Source organism: Sciurus vulgaris (genome assembly GCF_902686455.1).
Source record: "Sciurus vulgaris genome assembly, chromosome: 4".
Classification (NCBI taxonomy): domain Eukaryota; kingdom Metazoa; phylum Chordata; class Mammalia; order Rodentia; family Sciuridae; genus Sciurus; species Sciurus vulgaris.
The window spans coordinates 632,106-648,905 of NC_136464.1; the positions used below are offsets into that span (position 1 = coordinate 632,106).

General features: G+C 54.9%; 2 protein-coding genes across 2 annotated transcripts; both read right to left on the bottom strand.

The window, feature by feature from the left end:
- Positions 1-360: 360 nt before the first annotated feature.
- VENTX (VENT homeobox) lies at positions 361-4,490 on the bottom strand. Its single transcript, XM_079138425.1, has 3 exons — positions 2,984-4,490; positions 1,167-1,327; positions 361-1,091 (listed from the first exon to the last, which is right to left on the bottom strand). The coding sequence occupies exons 1-3, from the start codon at positions 3,291-3,293 to the stop codon at positions 954-956; spliced, it is 609 nt and encodes a 202-aa protein (XP_078994551.1). The 5' UTR covers positions 3,294-4,490; the 3' UTR covers positions 361-953.
- An 11,206-nt stretch (positions 4,491-15,696) lies between these two features.
- Positions 15,697-16,800, bottom strand: UTF1 (undifferentiated embryonic cell transcription factor 1; the record flags this gene model as incomplete). The annotated part of the gene is made up of 2 exons (XM_079136119.1): positions 15,697-16,166; positions 16,248-16,800. The coding sequence occupies 2 exons, from the start codon at positions 16,798-16,800 to the stop codon at positions 15,697-15,699; spliced, it is 1,023 nt and encodes a 340-aa protein (XP_078992245.1).

Sequence of the window (16,800 nt, forward strand, 5' to 3'; positions counted from 1 at the left end):
CAACCGCCCCCCCCCCCACCTGTGTCCCTTGCTTCTGTTGTCAGAGGCTGGCCTGTGTGGGGGCAAGGTCCCAATGCAGGAGAAGGGTGTGAGGACATCGGCTGGATCCAGGAAGGGGAGGTGTCCAGGGTTCCTGAGCAGAGGCCCTGCAGGTCCAGGTGGCACTGCCACACCCAGGCCCAGGGCTGGACACGGCACCTTCCTCTCCTTCCAAGGCTCCTTTTCACACACAAACCTTAAAACCTGTATTTTTTGCCAGCCAGAAAACCAGTTTCTCCAACACCTTTTATTGAATAACTGTTCCTTTCATCTGCTGATAGCCTTCCACATCACCAACCCACTTCTAGCGTCTGACCTCGTTCTCTGACGTCAGCTGATCCTGAACCCACGCTTGCAGAGATCTCCAGCAAAGGGGTAGCCTTATAGCGTCTTCAGAGCTGGGTGCGGTGGCACATCTAAGAACTCAGCACTTGGGAGGCCCAGGTGGGAGGATCCCATGAGTCCAGGGGTTCAGGATCATCCTGGGCAGCCTAGTGAGACCCCCACCCCACAAAGAAAACACAGAATACAAAACTCCTTCAGCTCTAAGTTCTCAGGATCTTGTGTGGCCAGGGTTGAAGCCCCACCTGTGGACAGGACAGTGTCCAAGGCCAGTTACCGGTTGGGGCCACTGTGTGGTGAACATCAATGGTGAGCAGCTGCCAGATGGTCACACACTGCCGTGAGGGCCTGAGCCTCATGCTTCCTCAAAAGGTGTCCCTGGGCTCCAGCAGCATGTGCGGGCACCAGAGTGCTGCAGACACGGCTGGTTCCAGGTGTGCAGGTGGCCCCCAAAGCCTGCGAGGTACGTCAGAGGCTGACCTCGGCACACAGCCCACACAGAAGTCAGGGGAGCTTGTTCCGTGGTGCAGAGACCCCAGAAGCAGCCAGGGGGCAGCACCAGTGCCTGGGGCTCAGGCCAGGATGTCTGTGGGCACTGCAGCTGCAGGCCCCAGACCAGGGCTCTCTGGGGCCTGGGCAAGGGGACATTCAGCAGAGTCCCGAGTCTGGTGTTTGTGCTTCATTCGGCGATTCTGAAACCATGTTTTTATCTACAGAAAAAACAAGCTCAGAGCTGGAAGATAAGAGGCCCCTGCCCCAGGACCCCTCCTGGGCCTCCACCTTACCTGGGCCTCTGACAGCCGCACCTCCTGGGCTAGCCTCCTCCGTTCCAGTGGGCCCAGGTACTGGTGGTGCTGGAAGGTGCCCTCCAAGGCACTGAGCTGCACCGAGGTGAAGGCTGTGAGAGTGTGGGGGGCCCGCGTGGGGTCTGGCTCCCTGCTCAACCCTGGGGAGGAAGGTGGGGCACGGGGTCCGCCAAGCCTGAAAGCGCTACTCCATGGTCAGGCTGGGAGGGCGGTGAGCTCTGCACAGACCAGCAGCCCACCCTGGCCTCCCAGGCTTTGTGAGGCGTGGGGACCAGAGAGGAGTGGCTGGGTGACAAAGCAGTCAGAAGCACTGTGGTCCCCTCGTCGGCAGTTCAGTGTGGGGGGCCTGAGCTACCTAGGGTGGGAGGGGCGTAAGTAGGGGACTCGGTTCTTGTCGCTACTCCATGGGTCACTCTTGCCCACCTTTCACTGTGTCCCACAGGAGACTGCCACACAGGGCCACGCTTCTCCTCTCATTAGGGCACCTGGGGTGGGTCAGGCACCGGACACCCCGAACTGGGGGTGGGGAGCCTCTCTGTGTCCTGAGCACTCTGCACACGGAGCCACCCTCCTGAGCAGACCCTCCAAGCAGGTGCAGTGCAGCCGAGGGCTCTCACTCAGGTTCAGTGCCTCTCGTCAGCAGCCTCGCCACATTCCTCCCAGAGACCCGAGGACACACCAGGCCCGTCCCCAGAGCAGCTCCAGCCCCAGGGCTCTCCCTGACCCAGAGGCTTCCCGCCCTCTGCTCTTTGCATACTCTTGTGTTCAGGGGAGGCTGTGGAGGAGGTCCATCAGGTGGGGCAGGCACCAAGGGCTTGGCAAAGCAAGGCAAGGTGGCCCCAGCTTGTCCCTTGTCCCTGGAAGAGTGGGAGCAGGCCACTGTGAGAGCCTTCCCTTCAAACACCAAGTCCCCAGAGATGGCAGTCACAGGAAAACCCTTCCTCTGTTTGCACAGCCATGCCTCCCCAAACCCCACCCCGAAGCCGACTCCGTGCAACCAATTCTGAAGACTGGACCTTCGATGATGGCCAAGGTCAGAGGAGCTTCTGGGAGCGCCGCAGCCCAATCTGGTCAGTGTCCTTACATGAAGACATAGAAGGGACGTCCAGGGACAGAGGTCAGGCTGTGCCTGGAGGAGAAGCCAGGTGCCACCTTGGGGGAAAGGGCCCACACACTGTGGTTTGGATTCCAGCCTCCAGGACTGTAAGAAGTCTATTTCTGTGGAGTCTGAGGCACTTTTTGACTGACTCAGCAAACTAAAACACCTCCACCCGGCTTCCTTGTGGCCACTTAGCAGATTGGTGCTGAGTTTTTGGCCAAAAACAGGGAAAAAAAAAAGGGGGGGGGGAGGTCCATAAAAACCCAACTCTGGAGGAGGAGAAAAGCAGACACATATGTGTGCATGTGCATGCTGAGTCTCTGCTACCTAGCACCAAAACGGAGCCGCCTGGGTCAGGCCCTCACAAAACACAGACTGCAGTGTAGCATGGGTACACCCGACCAAGGCTCTGTCTCAAAATAAAGAAGTTTAAAAAGGACTGGAGACGAGGCTCAGTGCAGAATGCTTGCCTAGCATGTGTGAGGCCCTGTGTTTCATCCCACAAAAGAAACACAACACACACCAGGGCCCTGGAGGAACTGGGAATGGGCGAGGTGAGCCAAAGGCCCAGCTTGTCTGGGAGAGGTGGGGAGGGCAAGGGAAGGCAGAAGGAAGATCTCCTGCATGGCTGTTGGCTTCCAGGGATGGCACTCACTCACAGGATGTAGGCAAGATCTCGACCTCCAGTCCCTCTAGGACTGCCCCAACCCCTGCCTCGTACAGAGGGACAGGCAGGGTGTACAGGCCTTCCCCGCCCCTGAGTCCTCCCAGCCCCATCTGGGAAGGCCTCCCAAGGGTCTTACCAGCAACCGGCTCTGGTAGAGACTGGTCTGAAGAATGATCTTTCTGGATGCTAGATGCCTGGCCTGGCCAGGAAGTCTGGCCCAAGAGACTTCAGCAGGCCTGGAGGTGAGAGTGGGCACAGAGCGGCTGCTGTGGGAGAGCCAGTCCACTGAACCAAAGCCAGGGGAGAGCTTGAAACCACCAGGCAGAGAGGAGGGAGGCATGGCCAATGGCGGGACCACCCACGGGACTCTGGAGAGGATGGTGCAGCCCTGATGGCCAAATGCGGGAATTTGGCTGGGGCTGCATTTATAAGCTCAGGGAGAGGTGGGATAGGGGCTGCAGATCCCACAGATAAGTAGCACCTAATTGCCTTCCATTCCCAGCACAAAGGAGGCTGTTCACACCTCCCAGGCTCCGGGCCGGCTGGGGCAGCGGTGGAGGTGTGGCACAGAGGGACTAGTTATATGCTTTCATCTCTCTACACAACCCTTGGTTCAGGCTGCTGGAACCTGAGGAGTGTTCCCTCCCACCCCAGTTCCTGAGGTTGATTCTGGAGCCCCTTCCCCCTCCAACCTGGAGGTGACAGGTAGGTGTGCACACCTGGAGTGTTGTTTGGCAAGATGGGGTGCATTGGCCATGGCACATATCCAGGCAGCCTGTCAAGCTGGGCAGATATTCACAATCACTGCAACAAGCTAGACCAGTGTCCAGAATCCAGTGTCCAGCCTCTGGGCGGCTCCAAGTCTGCCCTGTCTGGCTGTCTGCTCAAGGTGAACAGTCCTTCATCAGCTTCCAAGCAGGAATGACAGGGGCCACCAACTGCTGTCGCTGAGATTGGGGACGGAGCCTGAGCCTCTTGGGTTCATCCCGTGCGACCTTAAGAACTTCCGACCCCAAGCCTATGCGCTGAGTCCACCTCTGGGACACGCGCTGGTCGCACGTGCTCGTGGGACCAAGTTCGCTGGCCGGTGGGCCCAAGGCTGGGCAGCAACGCGGAAACCGGCCCCAGTCCGCCTCCACGCAGACTAGCTTCAGTCCGAGGCTCTGGCTCCGGGGGTGCCGGCGCCGGCCCCACCCAGGATTAACGCCCTGACCCCGCCCGTGAGCTTCTGGAGCTGGGAAGCCGGAGGGCGGGGAGGCCCACTGGACCCAGGGCTGACCTGCGCTGACCCTGGGCCACAGGTGAAGGGTTGGAGCTGGGACTGCACCACTGCCGCCAGCCGCCTTCCTCCACCGAGACCAGACCGCAGGGTTCCGTCCCTGAAGCGGAGGCTGGCCAGGCGCTCGCTGAGGATCTTGGGACGCAGCCTCTGGGAGGAAGGGTGGTGAGGCCGCCTGGCTTCACCTCCAGAGACTGTGCTACAGACTAGTCCCTCGGTTCTCCGGGAAAGGGGACTGGCATCACTGCCATAAGGTCTGTGGGACGTTTCCAGGTGGTCCTGGGCGGGGGCCACAGAGAGCCCCTCCGCCGCGTGTGGCCACCGGTGCTCCAAGGGTGCTCCACTCGTTCCCTGGAAAGTGGCCCCAGAGCGAGGCTGCCCCCGGGTGGCGGGTCAGCAGGACAAAGGCAAGCCCCATCCCAGCCTCTCAGTGCTCCAGGAAAAGGTCATGGCACTCCTTCAGCAGGACACCCCGGAATTATCAGGCTTTGCGCCCCAAAGCCCTGAGAATCGTAAATCGTTCCCTCACTTTGAAAAATGTACTTTTTTCCTTCCTTGCGGGGTGACTGAACCCAGGGGCGCCTTACCACTGGGCTACATCCCCAGCTCTTTATTTTGAGACAGGGTCTGAACTACCCAGGCTGACCTGGAACTTGGGATCCTCGACAGCCTCCCCAGGAGCTGGGATTACGAGGCGAGCGCCACCGTGCGGCCCCTTCGTTTCTAATCTCTCCGATGAGATCTTTGCCTGCACGCTGCCTCCACACCAGCTCTGCGACGCCGTCGGTATCCCGCACCCGGTCCGAAGGGGACCTGCCTCCACGCAGCCGGGCACACAGTCCCGCCCCCTCGCTGCTGCCGGGGTTGGTCCCTTGCTCGCCCCAGCGGTCAGCTACACCCAGCTGGGACAGCTCCCGAGAACAGCCCCTCTCTGCACCCGTGGCTGCTGAAACGCACCCCTGCCTCAGCTTCTGGCTTGGCTCCTCAGCGGCCCCTTCCGGTTCTGGGACCTGCGCCCCACAGAGGGCGGTGCAGCCCCTGACCCCACCCCTACCGCCCGGGGCTGGACGCTGATCTCCAGGCCCAGACCGCAGCCCTGCCCCTCTCGGAAGGGTGCACCCGCGGACCTCGCAGCCTGCTCCGCATACGCGCACCTGCCCGGGGCGGGGCGCTGTTAGAAGGAGCAGCCAAACGCACAAGCCCATGTTCCCAAGTCCGCTGCAGGACTTGCGGGGTCCGGCAGCACCCGCTCCCTCCATGCGCCAAAGCCAGACTCCCCTGCAACAACCCAGGCCCAGGTCCCGAGCCTGCACTCGTCGGACCAGCGGCTCCTTGCCTGTCCTGCCACGACCTGCCCAAGGAACCATGGACTCCCCAGAGCTGCCCGCCCCCCCAGGCTGCCAGGTCTCACCACACCATAGCCCCACGTGGCCCCCTCCTCCTAGGAGAAAAGGACAATTCGGTGGCCCTGCCTCGGTCAACCACATGATTGGATCGCACACTGACCACGGCCCGCACCCAGACCCACCCCCACCTGCCCTTGTACCCTCTGCACCCTCTGCCCTCAAGGCCCCCTCCCTCCTTGTGATCAGAGCTCTTGGGCTGCTAGTTCCGGCTCCTGGTGGAGGGGAAAGATGTGGGTGGGGGCAGTGTGGGCTGACCCCACACCAGCTGGCCAGTCTGGGAAGAGACCCCCTGTGGGTGGGATTCTGTGGGGGCAGAGCCCCTAGTGGCCATCTGGGGAGAGGCTGCCTTATGTCTGCTCATCTTGGGCCAGCTGCACCCCTTCCCGGAGGTGCAGGAAGGGTTCTGGTGGAACTCGGTATGGACTCTTGGAAACTGGCAGGCAAGAGGGAAACGGAACCCAGGCAGCTGAGAGGCTCCTCAGGAGGTGAGGCAGTTAGCTGGCCACCTCTGGCCAGAGCCTCTGCATGGATCAGGGATAAAAACCCAGGTCTGCAGGTGGCGACCCAGAGGCATTGAGCCTGATGGGTTCCTGCTGAGCTACGAAGATACCATTACAGCCTGCGGGCTCCTCCCAGGACACACGGGAACCCGCGGCCGAGGACGTACCCAGGGAGCTGTGACCGGGAGTCCCAGTCCTGATGTGGCCCCAGGCATGTCACCCACCCTCCCTCGCTGGAGGCCAGTGCCGGCTACTGTGAGAACCCACGGGAACCCAGACGTTGGGGAGTGTAGGAGAGCCCGCCACTTCGAAAACCTGGGGGCGGGCAGTGCCCCCACCAGAGGATGGTGACAGGGATGACGGCAGGAGCGTGCACAGGTCTGTACCGAGAGGACAGAGGACCTCAGAGTCCGGGAGCATGTCCGACGGGTTACAGGAGGGGCCAAGGAAGGAGCGCTCGTCTTGGTGGAAGCAGCTGTGGAAGCCAGCTTGAGGAGCACCATCGAGAGGCCGAGGCCTGGGACCAGCAAGGGACACGGGGCCTGGACCTCGTCAGACACTTAGCCAGGACTGTTGAAGGCAGTCCTCCCAGGAAAGCCTGCAAGTAAGGGACATTTGTGGGAAGCCTCTGGTAGGAGACAGAGCCAGAAAACGGGATTGGTCCTGCCCCCTGGAACAGTCTGGATAAGACCCGCTGTCAGATGATTCACAGGACCATGAAGAACAGATGACAACAGAGGCCTCAGAAAACGAGGAGTGCGCACCCTGGACAAGGCAGGAAACTGATGAGACCCCACGGTGCCAGTGGAAAAGCCCACCAGCAAGAAGAGCACGTGGAAAATCTGCTGAAGACAAGTCCAAGCTCACGATCGCCAGCTGCCCACGGTGGGGAAGGAGGGCTGCATCTGTCTGAGGCCTGGGAAGGGACTGGAGTAGAGACAGGTGAGGGAGAGTGAGGCCCTGCCTTGGTGGCGCCACCTTCTGTTAAAAGGTGGAAGAACAGCAAGTAAAGGCTTCACTAGAGATCAGGAAAGATGGGGTGATGAGGTGGCAGCCCCAGTGGGCAGCGTGGTGGGTGAAGGCAGAATGGCCTCAGAATACTGGAGTGAGCAGGAAAGCCGCCCAAGCCAGGTTTCGCAGAAAGCTAGGGATGTGTTCTTTGCAGACACCATTATCCAGAGTGAGAAGAGGTCAGAGCGCGGCGGTGCACGCTTGTAATCCCAGAGGCTTGCGAGGCCAAGGCAAGAGAATCAGCCAGTCTCAGCTACTTAGGAAGGGCCTAAGCAACTCAGCAAGACCCTGTCTCTGAATAAAATAAACAAGTCCCCGACGCCAATCCAATAACAAGGATGTGGTTTTGAAAAAAGGGAAAAAGGTTTACTGCTTCACTATCAAAGGAGGAACACAGAGGACTCCTGTTCCAGAGGCTGTGATTCTGCCCACCAGCAGGAACAGGGGGTTTTTAAAGAGATGACAAGGCTACATTCCTTGTGTTGTCTGGAGTTGTAACTCACTTGTTAGTTTGGGAGGTAGTCATTTCTGAGATCTTCTGGTACCATCCCTGAAGTCTGGACTGCTTGGTTCCTGTGGTGGGTGTGTACTCAGGACAGATAAGCCTGTCTAGGATGGGGAAGAAAGGTAATCCTGCTTCCCCCGAGATTAGGGAGGGCAGGGAGAGAGGAAGAGAAAGAAGCATGTCCATTTTAAAAATTAAATTGCAGTGACAGAGCAGCCAGGGCTGTATTCAAAGCATAAACTGGACCAAGGTCACATTCCACACTGTCAATTTCTACATTCCATTCCTATGGAAGAGTGGGCAACAATGTTTCCAAACTGCTTCCTTCTGAAAGGGAGCGAGTTTGGGAGAAGTAACCCAAAGTCCTTGTTCTCTATCAGGTGGGGCATGGAGAGTTAGGGGTACTCAGCATCAGAGCAGTCCAGAGGTCCACAGTGGCAGGTGGAGGTGACCGGACAAGGCATGCATAGCGCAGGGATCGGGCTAAGACAATAGTAGAGGCAGCAAAGCATTGCTTTTCTTTTCTTTCTTTTTTTTTTTTTTTGTAAATAATTAGCACAAAAGCAATTAGTATTTCAGCCAGTCTCTGAAAACCATGAGGACAGTAATTCACAACCTTATCAGTGAAAAACAGATCAAGTTCATCAATTTAGGGGGTTAGAAAGATTTGTAGGTCTATGAAATCAGATTCAAATTAACTCAGGACAAATTTGCAACTCTTGGTCATTATTAGGCACTCTCACACAAGAACCAAGAACCCTTCCGTTATAGCCTCCAGCTTTACTTACTTTTGGTAGGGCTGACACGAGGGTACATGTTAAGTTGTTTTTCGTTTTCAATGTCCATGTAGGACTATGCTCAGGCTATACTCTCCTGCTGGGTGTTTTAGACCAGGTGGGTTAAAACCGACCTTGTTCCTATCTACTTTTAAGAGCAGCTGAGATTCCTCAGAGGTCACTGTTGGGGATGTGGGTGAAGCCACCTGGCTCCTTTGTCTTCCCTCTACCCGTGGTGCCACTTCTCAGGACGGGTGGGGGTCTGGCTGACAATACGTGGCTTCTCTTGGAAGCCTCAGGGACATTTGCTTTCCAGTGACCCTCCTCTTTGCAGAACGTGCGCTGATTGGCTTACTGTTCTCTAGGGTCCTCTGGATCTCACTGATCAGCAGATTGGGTGACTCAAGAGTTTCAGGACCCAGAGAGGGGGTCCATCATTCTCTGCATCCTGGCTGACCACAGAGGGCAAGGGCCAAAATGCTGACTGCTTTTTCCTTGACCCTTTTACTTCCTGGACTTTGGTCTCCAAGTTTTTGGTTTTAAACACCCAGCAAGCCAGTTTTTCCAGGCTTAAAGAGGGAATAACAGGTTATAATTTTAATATCTATAAATTTACAGATACCTCTTTCATTTAATTGGGGTTAGTATTAGTACTGAAGACAACATTATATACTACCTGTCTTGTAAGGTGATGGCTTATTAACTTAAGTTAACCTTTTTTTAAAAAAATTTTTTAAGCAGTATTTCTGCAAAACACTAACAAGCAACAATTATAAAGTTTACAAGAAAATACAAAATCACCTTTATGATCTTGAACCTTTACTTAGTTATATATTATATTCCCTGTTTGAGATAACAGTAATCTTCACAACAAAAATCAATCTTGGGCTGGGATTGTGGCTCAGTGGTAGAGCATTTGTCTAGCACTTACAAGGCATTGGGTTTGATCCTCAGCACCATATAAAAATAAGTTAATAGAAAAAAAAAGCTAAATAAAAATCAATCTTTTGAACACAACTTTAAATGAGCTGAAGTGTAGCCTATATTAGAGTCAATTTTACGTGGAGTAAGGTGGGAGGCAGAGCCTTACCTCAGGTGAGGCTGGGCTCTTCCGAAATAACACAATACATCACATCTGAAACCTGAGTCAAAGGCTAAGAGAGCTTATAAACTTTATTTAGTGGAACGAGTGGCACATGCTTCCATATTTTACAATTTCACCTTTAAACAGATCAGGCTCTCCTTATTATCTTCCAAAAATGCAGTTAAATTCCAATTCCAGTGTGAAGAGTAACACAAAACTGTATATATATAACTTATTGACAAGAGGTTACTTTATCCAGTTATAAAACATCAAATGACATGAATAAATAAGAACCAAATTTGTTATTTCTATACAAATCCAAGATTTTGCTGCAGATAATTTTAGTTTGGAGAACATCAATTGGCAAAATGCTCCCCTAAGCTTTATATTTAACTAAGTTTAACTTTTAAAGTACAATTTAGAATCCAGAGTGTATAGTAACAATAATCACAGGTCTGCATGGATTAGCAAAAATCAAAAGGGTAGCCTTAAATCTCTTATACATTTAGAAAACAGTGTTAATGATCAGAAATTGACTTAGTTGAAGCAAACAGATATGAGACAGGTCTTCAAACGACAGTGTGGCCCTTCTATGCCAGATACAATGTATAAAAAAGAGCACTTACTGGTCATCTTGCCGGTAAACTTACATAAACTTTCATTTAATAGACTTAGAGAGATACAGTTCTCAGATGCATGTGTATACCTATTTGCATATATTTAGGGTGTGAACTATATTGTTATAACCTAAATAACGGTTACAAAGTGATCTTTTAAGACTTTAACAGGCACAAACCCTGATTCCTTTAGCAGTCTCCCCTAGTAATAAAACCTAACAAATACAAGAAAATTATCTTGATAAGAGCAGATATTTCGGACTTCGTTTCATATTAGTACATTAAAGTTCAAATAACTTTAGCTATACTAATTATAGCCAATTTAATCACAAACACAAACTTTTTGGGATTCACCTTCCACAAACCTTCTGTGAGTTACTTAAACATTCACAATTTTTTTTTGCCTGTTTTGCCCTTTTTCATCTTGGACTTTAGCCCAAGACAAAATACTTTCTTATCCAGAAACATTTCTCATTTCTTTACCTTCTAATTTTGTGTTGTGAATATATTTTCATACTTATAACTTTTCTTTAATCTTCTAATTTTGGACCCTTTATTAAATTCATATTCTGAAACAGACCTTATGAATGTTATCTGTGCATTTAATTTACATAACAAACTTCATCCCAGGAGAGGGCTGGACAATCCGGCATATTTAAAAACTGTGCCCTAATCTTTTCTTCTCCCAGGTTGCATTCAAGGGGTTGGAGCACAGGATGTTTCTGAGCCTGACCTGTCTCCAACATCATCATCACAATGCCATCAACTTTGAGTCCCCCACTGTCACCAGACATATTGCTACACAATGGAGGAGGCCCTTCCATCCTTTTCTTTAGGTTTTCTTGAGATCCCTTTGCAGAGGCTGCCTACAAAACAAGGTTTACCTTAGTTTCTGTCTTTTTCTTTTCTGGGCGAGTTATTTATTCTACGTCTCCCCAGGCATTTAGTTGGAGGGGACACCGTTATAGCAAGAACTGTTTTGCCCCAGTGAGGACTATTCCCTGGCCAAATGGGTTGTCCTGTCAGATCTTAAAAGGGGAGTTCAGTCCTGTGGCCAGTCACAACCTGACAGTGCTATAGAACCTGCTGCCACACCCTGTGGCCAGCAGCCTCCATGCCCCAGGGGCGGAAGGGCCTGGAAGGCAGGGGAGAGGCCAGGTTCACTGTGGCAGTTTTTATGGGACCACCCCGCCCCTCAACTTAGGGCTGGTGTCCTCGACCCACAGAGAGATGATCTGCGGCTGCCTGGGGCAGTGCTGGGAGAGCCGGCATGGGTTTAAAGAATTTCGATCTTTTAAACACTTTCTTCTGGTGTCCAGGTGTCCTTGCACACCAGAGGCAGTGCCTTGTGGACCTTCAACTTTATTCCTAACGGTTCAGACCCCTTACTTATCATGCAAATGCATGAATGTCCGTACATATAGAGTCTCTTTCATATACTTTACCCTGACAGATGAACTTCAATCAAGATTGTATAATAATCCAGAAAAACCATTCAAAGGCCAGATTGTGTTACAGCAATCCCTCTTTCTCTTAGACAGGCTTATCCCTATAGGTGGCTCATGCAGCCAAGATCTCCATGCTCAAGATACTACCAGTAAGATCAATGCAGCATGGCCCATGTCTTAAACGGCCAGTAACAGACAAAAGAACAGACAAGGGAGGATCCCAAAACCAGGGCTGATAGACGGGAAACTTTAAAACAGACAGACCTGCACGTACACATTTCTTCCACTTACTTTACCTTTGACAGATCAACTCCAACTGCAAGATTGCATAATCATCTAGAGAGCTATTTAAAAGTCGGATCATTACAGTAAAACATTATCTTAGACAGACTTATAGGTGGCGCTTTCTTCAACTCACTTTACCTTTGACAGACCAACTTCCAATACAAGATTGTACAAAAGAGAAACAGAGACAACCAACCAGAGAGGCCCCAAACCATGGCCAACAGATGGGAGCTTTTAAATTGACCAGCCAAGATCTTTCCCAAGAGAATACCTATGGTATCAATGCAATACTGGCCACGTCTTAAAAGGGGCAGTAGCAGATACAAGCAAAACAACAGAGAGACAACCAGAGGAAATTCCCCAATCCAGGGCCAACAAACACATGAGAACCTAGAACGGACCAGAAGGGAATACACATCCCTAGGTTCTTGAGTCCTGCTTACCCATTGACTCCTGCATCAGTGGTGCCACAGATAATCCCCAGAAAGAGGGACCAGACGTTCCCACAGAGAGGAACCAGGTGTATGGAATCAAGGGTCTTGGCATGCACACCAAATGGCCAAGGGTGTCACAACTTTCCTGAGTTCAGCTTCCTTTTTCTCAAAGTGGACCATGATGAGCACCTGTACCATTCAGGGAGTGAAGGTGGGGATCCCCAAGCATGGGCAGCTGCTGGGACGTCCCTCAGTCCCTCCCTTCACACACAGGAACAGCTCCTCTGGTCCCAAGGGAGGCCTCGCCTGCTCTCAGCAAGTTCGCCAGCACCATGAATCCTCAGCATGGACGTGGGGTTCCTTGGAGTGCCAGACCTGCCAAGAAGGCTGGAGTGGGGGCTGCTCTCGGGTCCCGTCGGGGGTGCCAAGTTTGTTGCTGAAAACTCGGTCCTTGTCCCCAGTGCCGATCCAATAACGAGGACATGGTTTTGAGAAAAAGGAGAAAGAAGCTTATTGCTTTGCTAGCAAAGGAGAAACACAGGGGACTCCTGTTATAGAGGCTGTGATTCTGCCCACCAGCAAAACAGGGGACTTTTAAAGAGGTGACTCAAAGGGTACATTCCACGTGTTCTCGGTTGGAGTTGTAATTCACTTGCTAATTTGGGAGACAGAATTTCTGAGATCTTCTGGCACCATCCCGGAAGTCTGGATTACTTGGTTCCTATGGTGGGTGTGTACTCAGGACAGATAACTCTGCCTAGGATGGGGAAGAAAGGTAATCCTGCTTCCCCTGAGATTAGGGAGGGGGAGAGATTAGGGAGGAGCAGGAAGAGAGGAAGAGAAAGAAGCATGTCCATTTTTTAAGTTAAATTGCAGTGACAGAGCAGCCAGGGCTGTATTCAAAGTATAAAGTGGACCACAGTTATACTAGAACAAAATAAGGTAAAAAAGTAGGGGCAGTAAGATGCCATAAAGACGGATGATCAGTGGAGTACAAGATTGAGGGGCAGGGAAGAGGGAAGGGAAAGGGGAGGAAATGTGGAATGCATTTAACAAAATCATGTCATGTGCATACATAAATATACCATGGGGAATTTCACCTTCATGTATATATAGGAAGACCCATCAAAAACAAATAAAGAGTGAAAGGAAGATCAATAGCATAGAGGAAGGAGTAGGGGAGGAGAGAGGATGGGAGGAAAGTGGAGAAACAGGGATTGAAATCAAATACCATGTATGTATGATTTCATCAAAATGCCCAATGAGTAACTATAATGCTCTAATAAAAAAAAAATTTAGCAAAGGTTGTGGTGCACCTCAGTACCCAATCCCTGCATACTTACCTGGGTGGATGTGGTTCAGGCACCACAGATCTGTGCCACCTGGGTCCTTCGTGATGCAAAATACACAAATAAAGCGAAAGGGCAAACCTTATCTCCACTGGAGCATAACAACAATAGTAGTGGTAAGGAGAAAACACGCAGCAAACAGTGAGCGTTACTGTGGATCAGAGGGACCTGCAGCAACTGCAGTCATGGCAGAGTGCTGTGCCAGGGGCTGGGTATGGAACGCTGGGTCAGGAAGATGTTCTGGACATGGTGCTGTGGCAGGAGGCGGCCATGCACCTGGCTGAACCACAGCTCGGCAGGGTCAGGCAGTAATGCTGGACTTCGGGATCTCCTGGCCAAGGGGGCTCTGGCAAGCCACAGGGGCACTAGCCTGAGACGTGGCCCTGGGGACCCTATTAGAGTCAGTTGTGGGCTGGGGCCGGATGTCCACCACTCACCAGGGCAGAGTCAGGATGCCTGGCACAAAAGGAGTCTGAGAGGCCTCTCTGGCAGGCAGCGTGAGGAAGAAGCAGCTTCAGGCAACGCAGGCAGGTTTGAAGTCCAAGGAAACTAGCCAAGGAGCTCAAGGGAGCTACAAGCATTGGCCTTTTAACTCCCCCTGTCCCTAGAACACGTAGCCAAAAACCCCTCCTCACTCCGGAGAAGAGGGCCAGGGCAGGGGTGTCCATCACTACAAGTGGCAGGGAAGCCAGGAGCACCTCTGGTCTGCAGGCAGCTCAGCTCAGAGCTGAGCGCCTGACCTCAGGATGTGGGTGTTTGCTGGGACATGGGCACTAGCACAGGGGTGTGCTGGGAAGCAGAAACGTGTTTTCCTTCCCCTTGGGTGCTGGCAGAGCTCTGTCCCCATGCCTGTTAAAGAATTATTTTCTGTCCTCAGCCCTTTCTTCATTTTACTTTGAGAAGTCTGGGGCCCCCATGGTGCAGTGTCCCTAGCTGATGACTTCCCAGGGTGTGCACACAGGTATGGGTTGTTTGCAAGCATAGGTCATTCAAAAGGTCTTGGGGGCTTTCCATCTCAAGGCAGAATGGGGGTGGGTGTCTTAGGTGAGGTGACATCCGGACGGCGCCCTACTTGGTCTCACAGAGCCCCAGAACCTGGCACAGACCCTCTTCTCAGGGGCTGCCCCAGGTGCCCAGGGGAAAGGTGGGGCCTATTTGGTGTCTCCCCAGAGGATGTGGGGGAGGGGCTGTGGCCGACCACCCACTGGGCAAACCCCTTGGCCGTGTGGCCCGGATGGGCTCCCGTACTTGTAAAACGGGGCCATTGTCTGGCTTAAGCACACATTGTCATGCTAGTGAAGGGCCTCGGGCTACATTCTTGCCTCTGGCCACCCCGCCCTCCCCCACCCTGACTCTCCAGTCCAGGGAGGGCTCAGGAACTGCAGTTGCGAAAAAGCTCGCAGGGCAGCTTTGCTTCAGGTCCTGTGGGATTTGCAGGGACCCTGCCCTCAGTCTCGCCTAAATGTTTAGACCCCAGCCCCGCCACCTCCCCAGGGACAAGATGGGGGCCTTCCCAGGAGCTGAGCTTTAGGATCCTCTGTGAGGTGCTAGCGACCGAGTGCAGCCCAGAGGTTCCAGACTTGTCTAGGATAAGGTAGGACTTTGGGACGCCCCGCCCACCCAGTGCCCGGCGGGTCGGACGCAGTCACCTTCTTTCCCTCCCCCCTCTGGCCTCTCAGCCCTCCCGCCGAGGGCAGACGTTCCCCGCCGGTCCCAGCCGCCCGAGCTTCTGGTGGGCAGGGTCGAGGGGGAACTGAGAACGCTGGGTGCTAACAGGGACTCCTACCCATTGGAGACTGCGCTCCCATAGGTGTCAGTCCGGGGGTGGCGGCAGAACTTCAGGAGAAAGCCGGAGCCCCTCCCCGGGACCCCGGGCATTTTAACCTTGCCCTGACCTTTACAGCCCTAACCACTCATTCACAGGGTCGAGTCGGAAAACAATCTTTTTATTGAACGTACCTAGGTCTGGGTGGGGGTAAGGGCTGCAGGAAGGGGTCAAGGCAGACGAGGGGGCTCTGCCCTGCAGAGGGAGGTTGGCCCGGCTGGGCCTCACTCGCGCGGGTCCCTCAGGACTCCCCGCTCTGCAGCCGCACTGCCCAAGATGAAGCCCACGGCCAGGGACACCGTCTGGTCGAAGGAGCCACGTAGCTGCTCCACGTGCTGGTTCAGGGTCAGCAGCTGGTCTCGCAGCGGCCCCAGGACAGCCACGATGTCGCCCAGGTGCGTCAGGGTCTGCAGCAGCGCGGCGTTCAGCGACGGGGCCGCGGCCGGCGGGGGCGCGCGGTCCTCTGGGCTGCCGGGCGGCGCGTCCGGGTCCTCGGAGGCGGGGTCCGGCGGCGGTGCGGGGCCCGGCGCGTGGCCGCGTTCCGGGGAGAGTGTGTGGAGAGCGGTCTGGGCGGGGGCCGGCGGGGAGCCCGGGGCGCGGCAGGCGTCCGCAGACTTCGGCGTGGACGGGCTGAACCTGAGCGCGCAGTCGGCGTCCACGTCTGGGTCCCGGGCGGCCGGCTGTAGCGCGGCACCTGGGGAGCGGAGCGCGTGGTGGGTCGCGGACCCCGGAGCGTCGCTTCCTCCCCCTCCCCCAGCCTCCCTCCCTCGTTTACCTGGCTCGTCGGGGGCGGGCGCGGCGGGGGCCGGGCGGCGGCCGCGCTGGGGGCGTCCAGGCCCGGAGGGGCGGCGGCGGACCCGCCTGCGCCCGTTGTCGCCCAGCAGCCCCATGAGCTCGCGGATCTGTGCGTCGAAGGGCCCGGGCGGCTGGCCCTGGGCGTCGCGGAGCTTGTCCTTGAGGAACTTGTAGCGGCGGCGGCACTGCGCTGGCGTGCGCCGCACCTGCTGGCGGGCCAGCGCGGCCGACACGCGGCGATAGGTGGGCAGCGCCTGGCGTCGGTCCAGCAGTAGCGAGCGCCACACAGCCGGCTGCAGCAGCGTGCCCAGCAGCAGCTCAGTCTCCCGGGCGCTCCAGGGCGTGCGCTGTGCCGATCCCGGGGACACGGGAGACTGGGGCCACTCGGGCTCCGCCAGCGCGCCCGGCGTGGCGGGACCCACGAGTGGGGTCCCTGGGCCGTCCCCGGCCGGCCGCAGGTCGGCGTCGGGACTGGTTGGCGACGGCGGCCCGGGGGGCGCGAGCGGTGGCGGCCGCCGGGGACGGAGTAGCAT

Bases quoted from the DNA above. Each gene is read 5' to 3' on its own strand.
- VENTX (XM_079138425.1), bottom strand. From the start codon at position 3,293: ATGCCTCCCTCCTCTCTGCCTGGTGGTTTCAAGCTCTCCCCTGGCTTT. The intron at 1,328-2,983 runs CCTAGAGGGACT...CTTCCTCCCCAG, and splicing joins GAGGCAGGGGTTGGGGCAGT to GGTTGAGCAGGGAGCCAGAC. The intron at 1,092-1,166 runs GTAAGGTGGAGG...TTTTTTCTGTAG, and splicing joins TGCGGCTGTCAGAGGCCCAG to ATAAAAACATGGTTTCAGAA.